At 34.2% G+C, this 11,097-nt stretch overlaps 1 protein-coding gene across 1 annotated transcript; it reads right to left on the bottom strand.

The window, feature by feature from the left end:
• Positions 1-902: 902 nt before the first annotated feature.
• Positions 903-4,134, bottom strand: LOC132904371 (uncharacterized). Its single transcript, XM_060954578.1, has 2 exons — positions 3,637-4,134; positions 903-3,368 (listed from the first exon to the last, which is right to left on the bottom strand). Exon 2 carries the CDS (start codon positions 3,363-3,365, stop codon positions 1,323-1,325), a length of 2,043 nt encoding a protein of 680 aa, XP_060810561.1. The 5' UTR covers positions 3,366-3,368; positions 3,637-4,134; the 3' UTR covers positions 903-1,322.
• Positions 4,135-11,097: the final 6,963 nt, after the last annotated feature.

The raw sequence follows: 11,097 nt of genomic DNA, 5'->3' as shown, positions 1-11,097 counted from the left end.
GTAAAAGGTGACTAAGGGATAAGCTCAAAAAGTTAAGATTCTTTTTTAGGCGCTGGGATAGCAACTTGTCACTATTTGAATCTCAATTCTATCATTAAGCCAAATAGTTGAACGTGACCATTCAGTCTTTTAAGACTATTGGCTCTGTCTACCCGGCAATGGATATAAAGGTGCGTATGTATGTATGTATAAAAGTTTACGTCAATTAAAATAAAATAATTACGACGTTAAATAAGCAAGATTAAGTAAAAGTATTTTTTTAAACTAATGAGATAGTTTATATTAAATGATACTCAGTTGTCGGTGATTCAAAAATAAGGCTAATATTATGTATGAAGATTTAATATTATTCGGACTATCCGGACTCCATACCCTGAAGCATAGCGGTGGAGATTACATCTGAAAATTCACAAAGATGAGAGAGAGAAATTATATTGAATGACATATAAACTTATTTTTATTTTTTACAACACTATGTTTTATTTAGGTTTAACAAATAATAATTAAAATGAACTAAAATTAAAACTGAAGCTTCTTATAAAAACGAAAGAAACAAAAATGATTAAAAACTAAAATTTAATTTACAAATTGTACAATCCCTGCATAGCATCAACATGCGGGAGTGTGCCCAGAAGGCTGGCGTCATTGCCAATTTGAATGGCAATGCTGATGACATATAAAATCTGAAGAAAGTGGACTACACAAGTTACGGCAACAAAACAAATATTTGTATATATGGGTGATTCCATAAAAGTTGGGTAAATTTCTAATTTTTTTTTCCATCAGTGTTATTTTATACTAATTTAATAACTTTTTAGTAAATATGGTTTTTTTAATAGTTTAAATTTTGTATCCAGACAGGCCGGCCACTTTACTTAGTATTTATAGAGAAAATTGAGTTTTTTGATATCGGTTTTCTAGGGACTGACTGGCTGTGCTAGGGACTGATGCCCTTCATTGTTAGTATAAATAAAATTACATTTTCATCGTACATAATCAATATTTATTTAGTAATTCTTGCTATTATATTACTAATTGACACATTTATAGCAAAATCTAATCAAATTAAAGACAAAACTAACTTTAGATAAGTATCTTGGATACTACTCTCTTACCAACAAGAATAACAGAACTAGTAATACTTTTCATTACTTACTTGAGATCACACAACTAAACATATTTTGTACTTTTACATAATATATAATTATAAAACATAACATTATGTAATATAACAATGAACAAAAATAGTTTCTTCTTAATTATAATTGTACTTTAAGAACACAAATTTGCAGTCTTATAATTTTATCATAAAATACGTAGTCTTACTTCTCAAATACATTAACTGGCTTGTTAAATCTATAGATTGTTGTGTTTCTTTTATTCACTAATTTAGGAACTGGCAGTTTTTCTATCACATCTTCATAAGGTACGTCAGCGATATCATTGTCATTAAGTTTAAATTCAGTCCCATGGTCGTTGCTAACTTTTAGAAATGCAACTGTCAACTCACCATCCACTTCATCATATTTCGAGCAAATCGCAGCATACCGGTATTCTTTTTTTCGCATAGTTAACTTGATCAAAACATAATCTCCACTGCCATAGTTTGTCTTCGATATTTCTTGCCAATCACGACTCGTGCTTGCTAATGGCACATCATCTTCGGAATCTGAGTACACCGTAGACACTTGCAGTCGATTAATGTTTGTCTGGTATTCTAAAGTTCCTAATTTAAAATGTTCACAGCCGTCATCATCACAGAAACAACTTAGTGCTTTCATAAATATTCTATTCGGCATATAAACATTGCCTCGGACTTGGTGTACCAAAAGCGTACCTTTAAAAGCTTTCTGCTTATCCTCATTCTCCTTGATCATTTTATTCACTCTATCTATATTGACATCTTCAATAATAGAAACCTTTATTCCCGGACATTTTTCGCGGAGTGCCACAACAAAGTCATGTAAGTTGGTTATGTCACCATGTTGTGCTATGTGTTTGTCTGCACTACGCTTACACGTCGCTCCAACTCCGTCTGGGGCTCCTTTTCCGTGGCCTGCTTCGTGAAAATTCCACGAATAGCTTATAGCAAGCGGATAATCGCTGTTGTCGAATTCGTTATAGGGTAAATTTTTCATTGAACATCTGTCACAAGTTCTCGATAAACATTTTTCAGAGTACCGATCACAGCAAACCGTCTGAAGAGCACTTTGATGAGTTGCAAAATTTAAGATGTTTGCGTATTTTAATGCAACCAGTTTCAGGTCAACGTTTTCATGTGTGACGCAAGCACATGTGTCACGATCGGTAAGTTTAGGCTCGACGACCCAAAATGGACGTAGCTGGCAGAACAAGGAGTACCCAATCGTCATTGAATTAGTAGACAGGAATTTCTGGTGTAGATTCTTCAAGGAATCCAACAAAAATCGTTTTTGTTTTTTAATACCATTGCGAGTTATGCACTCTTTCTTCCCTGCTGCACATCGGCTATTGCTATCATCTTCGTAAAACTGACGAATTATCGCTATCATTTTGTTCTTGCTGTTTTTCTTAGTCGACTTTGTGCGATTAAATCCCATATTCTTGTAAGTCACAGCTTTGCCTCCCAACCTCCATATTTTATACTTCTTTACTATAGAACCAGACAAAGCCATTTTTAATCTGTTTTTCTCCTTGTATGTTTTTGTTTCCTGTTTTTTTTCTAGGATTTGCGTCTGAATTACTTCACCAAATAGTGCTTTTTTGACCAATTCTGCCTTTTGATTAGGATCATTCGCCAGTTCGTTAATTTTGCTTCTGGGTGTAAGTGCTTTCTTTGATTTTTTAATATGGCATTTCAATCGTTTGTATTTCTGTCTTTGGCTAGCAATTTTTTTTTTTAACTCAGCAATAACTTGGTTCTTCTTCCGTAGTTGCTTATTTCTTATCTTCCGTTGTAAAATACTTCTTCTTTTAGCTTCAGCTTGTCTTCTATCAGCAATACATGGAACATTTATATCATCTACTTGTTGTTCGAGATTTCTTTGTTGTGGTACCTGAAGACCATTTTCTCCATCAGATGTTGGTGGCGTATTTTCGTCAATATATTTATCAGCATGTTTAACAACTTTCTTATTTTGTCTGTAAGCTGCTGAGTAAGTGATCCAGTTTTTTTTCACTTTTCTATGTTCACGAGGAGTCATATCCTTAACGCATTTTCTCTGTCCTTTTTCCTTTTTTCTGAGGTATTTTAATCTTTCTTTCTCTTTATACTCCGCTAATGAAACTGGATCATTTTTTATTTTTTCTAAACGTTTTTTTGCTTGTTCTGACTTTTTTTTTGCTTTTTCTTCTTTAGACAGCGGTATTTTCTTTTTAGGTGGCATATTCTAAAACAAATAACACTATATCAAATTGACGAATCTATTTTAACGAGTAGGAACGTCAGTCCCTGGCCTTTGCATCAGTCCCTAGTCACATTTACGGCAAGGGCCTGATGGCCTAGGGACTGACGAATCACAACAAAATCATACTTAGTTTACTCTTAAAATGATATTCCTAAAATGTTAGATAACTATAATATCAGAACAAACAAAGCACATATACACACAAACAAAAGATAATAATAACGATAGAACTTTTCGAATTATAACTCACCTAGGAACTGACAGATTGACTGGCACAGCACGTGTTTGCTCAGCGGGGAAGCCGACAGCACTGACGCCAAGATGGCCGACGCGGGCCGGCCCAAGCGTGTGGCTAACTTCGCGTGGTGACTTTTGAACGCATCGGTTTTAAAATGCTCGTTTCACTCAATTGCCGCGTATTTTTAAATTTACTAAGTGGCTAGGGCCTGACTATAATTACCGATGACACTACTTAGCTTCACAAAAATCATGAAAAATAATTTACATTGCACATTAAATTTTTCCGTTTATAAGATGGAGTAATTTTTAATGTGTTTTAAGTTAAATAAAGTTAAATTATCGCCTAGTATATTCAAAACAGACACACGAAAACATTATTTTGGAGATGTGACATGGCTAGGGACTGATGTTAAGGAGAGAAAACGTAATTTTCTTGACAACAAAGAAATGTGATCAAGGTAAAAATGAGTGACATGATTAAAAATCGTTTATTTCATATACCAGACATTTTAAATATAGGGTGCACAATATACATTTATAAAAAAAATCACAGGAACACAAAGTTACCCAACTTTTATGGAACCACTCATATATATATATTTCCGTACCATACTAACTCGACAACTGGGCGAATTGAAGATATGCTAACTAGAGGTACACCCGCGGTCCTGACGTCAGGATGGCGGATGGACCTATTTTATGTAAAATCTTTACATAGAAGGAGGTACACAGATTTTTAGGAAATGTACACTAAGGTACACATCAAGTAGGAACGTTTACAATACAAAACAGATATTTAAATCCGTGAGGTACACCCGCGATTCTGACACACATGAGAAATCAGCCCTTTATATTTGTTCGGTTTTGTTGTACATAAAATCTAAATATTTCACCGTAACAAGACGTGTACACCACTCGTCTGTTAGTCTATCTATACCTTTTGCTATCGATATCTTCGGAGCCGAGCAGCTGTGCTGTCAGGACCAATATAAACATTGCAATTTGTCGTTCGATCACATTTATATCATCCGATTTTGAGTATCTATACTATTATTATAAAGCTGAAGAGTTTGTTTGTTTGAACGCGCTAATCTCAAGAACTACTGGTTCGAATTGAAAAAATATTTTTATGTTCAAAAGACCATTTATCGAGGAAGGCTTTAAGCTATATAACATCACGCTGCAACTATTAGAAGCGAAGAAATAATGAAAACAAAATTCTCTCTTCATGAATTGCACTGTGTGGTTCCTGGCACTAATATAAAAAAGGCTAGAACCACTCCACCTCGTTCCCATGGATGTCGTAAAAGGCGGCTAAGGGATAGGCTTATAAACTTGTGATCTTGCTTTTAGGTGATGTGCAAGCAAACTGTCACTATTTGAGTCTCAATTCTATCATTAAGCCTAATAGCTGAACGTGGCCTGTCAGTCTTTCTAAACTGGTGGCTCGATCTTCCCCGCAAGGGATATAGACGTGACGATACAAGAGGAAAGTCGTGGCTTCTAAATGAGCGAACACCGTTTAGTTCTTTTATTTTATTTTCTGTACTGAGGACTATTTTAGAAGCTGCGAATTCACTCGTCGCTCCGCTCTTGAATGCGATTGTATTGAACGACTAGGATATTTGAAATGTTTAAAAATGTCGGTTAGAAACTCATTTGAATTCAATTTTAATAATAATTTTGTGACTCTACACGTTCTTAAGACTGTGGGAATTTACAAAGTGTCAATTGGTTTCTTAGTTCTTTCTTTTTATATAGGCTTATTACACTTGAGATTAAGCCAAACAGCTGAACGTGGCTTTTTAGTCTTTTCAAGCTCTGTCTATTTGATATAGATGTGATCAAATGTATGTATGTACTATTAATTTGTCCTTTTGTCCGTATTTCCACGGTTTTGTCTTACAACACAAACAAATAAACAGACACACTTTCACATCCATACTAATATTATAAAGCTAAAGAGTTTGTATGTTTAAACGCGCTAATCTCAGAAACTACTGGTTCGAATTGAAAATTATTTTTGTGTTGAATAGACCATTTATCGGGGAAAGCTTTAGGGTATATAACATCACGCTTTAACCATTAGGAGCGAAGAAATAATGGAAAATGAGAAAAAATACGTGGAAAATGATTCATCCTTGAGGGCTTCAATGATGCCCAAAATAACTATTCCACGCGGACGAAGTCGCGGGTGCAGCTAGTTTATAATATTTGTGTCGATGACGCTATGGTTAATTTTGTGTTCCACAGTTAGAACTATTAATAACAAGACTAGAGGCCGCCCGCGACTTCATCCACATGGAAACCCTATCAATCCCGCGGGAACTCTGGGATAAAAAGTAGCCTATGTGTTATTCTGGGTCTTCAGCTACCTACATACCAAATTTCATGGTAATCGGTTCAGTAGTTTTTGCGTGAAAGAGTAACAAACATCCATACATCCATACAAACTTTCGCCTTTATAATAGTAGTAGGATTCCGTGGTCCTAGCCTCTTCTCCAAAACACGCTGACATCTCATCAACTGTCACTGTCAATCAGTTCGCCTTTAATAAGCTGTGGCGTTTTTGGCAACGAGTATGTCATGAAAATAGACTTGTGTTCAATTTTACCTGCTCTTCATTAGTTTTTGATCGTTAAAATAATGTTAATTGAGTTGCATTTTGGATTTTGCGAAACCTTATTTTAGGTACTGAGTATCAAATAAAAGTAACGATGGGTATTAAGACTTGTTGCTATTCCCATTTATGTAGATTTTATTTAATTTCGTGGGTATTTTTATTAATTTTTAATAAAAAAATACTTACATGAAAAAATGTTATGGCTACTTACCTCAAAGAGGTCACCAACTTTTTTCGTCTGTCATCAAATATTATTTACAATATTCACCTCTCCTCCCACGGGTCTACTGGAAGAAATTTCTATTGTAATAAGTAGCACCCTTGTACTAAAAACTTCTGTGTTAAATGCTTCTGTAGATATTTATATAAGTGTACATAAATTAATAAATAAAAAAAACCGCAACTTAAAACAGCAATTCAGATTCAAAGTAGAAGGATACTCATATAGCTCTAAGTTCCATATGCTATGAAGTCATTCCTAATTTAGAGAGCAATAAATCTGCTACTCGGCTTTCCTGGAATCGCATGTGGCCAAACATGGTAAGGAAAACCATAGACTCAGTAACAGATTAAAAAAATAATACTTAGGTATTGAATGATCGTTTAACAAATTATTGAATGTTTATGTGTGTGTAAATTATTGAATGTTTAATATTATTTCAGCTATTTTCATAGCTTGTTATCTTATGGTTTACTTTTATGGGGTAGCGCGGCTGATATACAAACTATTTTTATAATTCAGAAAAGGGCCGTTCGCGCAATTTACGGCTTAGGACCAAGAGACTCGTTAAGACAACTCTAAGAAAATAAACATACCTACAGTAGCGTCCCAGTACTTACATTTTTGATCTTATAATGTATGTTAGGAAAAATATCTCTTTTTTTCAAAAAGTTTGTGCCACAACTGATAGAAATTTACGTAATAAACATAAATTAGTCATGCCGTTTCATAGGCTTAGCAAAGTCAGTAAATCATTTATGGGGAACTGTATACGATTTTATAATACTCGTAGGTTGCCGGAGTCTGTTCTTGATATGCCCAACCGAAAATTCAAAGAGTATGTAAAGAAAGTACTTTGTGAGAAGGCTTATTATAGAACTGATGATTACCTTAATGATAAAAACATCTGGGTTGAGCTTGGCATAGGAACCTCGTAATTTATTGTAGTTTGATTTGAACTTAAATCAAAATTCAGTACACTCTGTACATAAATCTTTTTAAAATTGGCAATCCATAAAATATATATATATATATAAAGATAAAATAAAGATATATATATATATATATCTTTTTTCAATATTAAATCTTATAAATATATAAATCTGAACAATGTATTCTCTCGTCCACATTCTATTCTAAGTTTAATTAATATTGTGAAGTTGACGTTTTTGAAGTAAATGCTGCAGTGCAGTTTGTTACCGCTTCTTCTGCACTGACGCCTTGGAAGCGGCAGTAAACTTAGTTTTTAAGTAATTTATTTGACGTCAACCAATGTTGTTTAACCATACGTTTTGACAATTATTAAGCGATATATAATATCCTATAGTAATGAATAAAAATTTTGAATTTGAATTTGAATTTGTGGACACCTAAAGCCTAACAGATGAACATGGCCTTTCAGTATTTTCAAGACTGTTGGCTCTGTCTACCACGCAAGGAATATAGACATGGCTATATGTATGTTTGTAAAAATATATAATAAAAAACCTTTACTCAGAAAAAACGTTGAATAGAATTGAGATAACCTTTTGCTAGATTTTGCATTAACTCTGTATTGATCATAATCAAATTCAGAATTTTTATTTTCATATCTATATCTATACTAATATTAAAGCTGAAGAGTTTGTTTGTTTGAACGTGCTAGTCCCAGGAACTTCTGGTTCGAATTGAAAATTTTGTGTTGAATAGACCATTTATCGAGGAAGGCTTTAGGATATATAACATCACGGTAAAACTTTGAGGAGCGAAGAAATTATGGAAAATGTGAAAAAAAAAACGGGGAAAATTATTCATCCTTGAGGGTTTCAATAAATACATACATACATACATTAAATCACGCCTCTTTCTCGGAGGGGTAGGCAGAGACTACCTCTTTCCACTTGCCACGATCTCTGCATATTTCCTTCGCTTCATCCACATTCATAACTCCCTTCATGCAAGCTCGGCGGTTTCGGGTACTTTTGACCTGACCCTTTACCAGGACGTCCTTAATTTGATCATATATATTATCATTTGATAATCTTAGGGTTTCAATGATGCCCAAAATAACTATTCCACGCGGACGAAATCGCCGACGGACAGCTAGTATTATATATATATATTAAAACAGTTATCGTAATAGTAAAAACATTGACTTTGTTTTTCCAAATCGAATCATTAAAACTTTATACAAACACAATTACTTCAGAAAGTTCTAGTAAATTTTAACCAAAGACGAGGGGGTAGTCTTGAAAATTATTCTTGTCGAAACCGACTGACTGAACACAAGCAAAAAGCGAGAATGCAAAGAATGGAGCTGAATTAGAATGGTGAATCACACGACATTCTTGCAAGGAGCAGCTATTTCTGACATACTTCAACGAGTTTAAGAATAGTTTGAAGTTGGAAAAATCATTTCCGCATGTGAACTGAATTGGTATCTTATCAGGTAGATATATAGATAGATAGATAATCCATTTATTTGATTTGCTATACACATTTTACAATTTCATATGGAATACAAATTAATTAGGGTGTGAGTTGCAGCAACACAAAAAGGTATGTACTTATGTAGAAAAATAAGCGTGTTTTACCCCTTGCGTGGTAGACAGAGCTAACAGTCTTAAAAATACTGATAGGCCACATTCAGCTGTTTGGCTTACTGATAGAATTGAGATTCATATAAAGTGACATGTTGCTAGCCCGTCGCCTAAAAGAAGAATACCAAGTTCTTAGTCACATTTTACGACATCATTAAAAAAAACATTTATGTAAGTACCGTGTGGTTTCTGGCACCAATTAAAAAAGAATAGGACTACTGCATCTGGTAAAAAATCAATATTAATATGGATATAAAAAAATAATGCTATATTTTATTTATTTCAAACAATGTTAACACAGTTAAACAGTCCCATATTAATGAAAAAAAAAACTAAAAAACTACGCTTTTATTGCTAATCAAACTAAAAAATAAAAATTAATGACAAAGGAATTATAAAACAGTAGTAGCAAGTCGAACAATCAGTTATAGTCAATTACCTCTGATTAAAATTATAACAAAATTAAATTTATAAACAAAACAATTTAAATCTGAGTAAAAAGCGTGGGGTGCCTGATGTAGTAAATATTAAAATCATTCTATTAGCATATATTTATGACAAGAGAGTTATGAAAATGAAGTAAAATGCACATAATGTAACATATATGGAAATATATTACATTTTTTTTGGACTCATTATACGTCAGAACTTCTCGGTTTCTTGTATGGAAATTGCTAGCTCTGTCTCTCTTACTCTCCTACGAAGGATCTAAAAATGAATTTATTAATCCTGGCAGTTTTAATAAGAATAATGAGAAACTCTTATCAAAATATTGCATTGTCATCGGTCCTTGATACGTGTGCAAAGTTCTAAGTTGATCAGACGTTTAGAAATCAGTGAAAATTAAGCTCAAAGATTCCGTTACATACATACATACATACAACCCAAGCTAATAAAAGCGTAGTAATAAAAATTTGGAATTTGAATTAGAAAACCTTAGTCTGTAGTACCTAAATTTTCCTTAAAATTTGGCATTATTATGTAGTAAGGAATCTTCGGTAATCAAATCTGTAACATCTAGTTTCGGAGATACATCAAATAGTGATTTCCGGATGACTTCCTCCGGTCGGATGTTTACCGCGGGCACGTGTCGCCAGTCCAGAAATACACCAGCTTCATAATGACGCGACAGGGAACACCACGGTTGTGGCAGAAGGGGATCCATCGGGAGATTTATCTGAAGATCGATTTTGGGATACGGGAGCACCATAAACAACAAACAGCCGGAAAAGTTATGATACATATGGTCACGTCTATATCCCTTGTGGGGTAAACAGAGCCAACAGTCTTGAAAAGACTGGTAGGCCACACACAGCTATTTGACTTAATGATAGAATTGAGATTCAAATAGTGACAGATTGCTAGCCCATCGCCTAAAAAAAGAATCCCAAGTATGTAAGCCTATCCCTTAGTCGCCTTTTACGACATCCATGGGAAAGAGATGGAGTGGTTTTTTGTATTCTTTTTTGTACTGGTGCCGGGAACCACACGGCACAAAAGTTATGAAGTTAGCAAATACGAAGACAGGACAACAGATCAGTTACATCGAGAGGCATAGAATTACGTAGTTCTAAGATTTGTCTTATTATCCACTTTAGGATAAAATTTTTAGACCAAAAAATTTATGAAGTTTGAATTTCTCCTGTTTTAAAATGACAAGAAGTCGACATTTGTGGCATACATATTGTCATGTCTTTAACCCTTGCGAGGTAGACAGAGCCAACAGTCTCAAAGAGACTGAGACGCCATGTTCAGCTGTATGGCTTCATATGTGCCGTGTGGTTCCCAGTACTTTAATAGAATAGGACCACTCCATCTCTTACCCGGGGATATCGTTAAAAGCGACTATGGGAATGGCTAATAAATTTGTGATTCTTCTTGTAGGCGATGGGCTAGCAACCTGTAAATATTTGAATGTCAAGTCCATCACAAAGCCTTATAGCTAAACGTGGCCTTTTAATCTTGAAGTCTCTGAGCTCTGTCTACCTCTCAAGGGATACAGACGTGATATATATATATGTGTGTATAATGCTATAATTACAATCGTTT

Source organism: Amyelois transitella, chromosome 4 (assembly GCF_032362555.1).
Source record: "Amyelois transitella isolate CPQ chromosome 4, ilAmyTran1.1, whole genome shotgun sequence".
Classification (NCBI taxonomy): Eukaryota; Metazoa; Arthropoda; class Insecta; order Lepidoptera; family Pyralidae; genus Amyelois; species Amyelois transitella.
The sequence above is the reverse complement of the archived record's forward strand: the minus strand, read 5'-3'. Positions and strand labels throughout refer to the sequence as shown.

What these genes read in the sequence shown, in the direction of transcription:
- LOC132904371 (XM_060954578.1), bottom strand. Translation starts at nt 3,365, where the DNA reads ATGCCACCTAAAAAGAAAATACCGCTGTCTAAAGAAGAAAAAGCAAAA.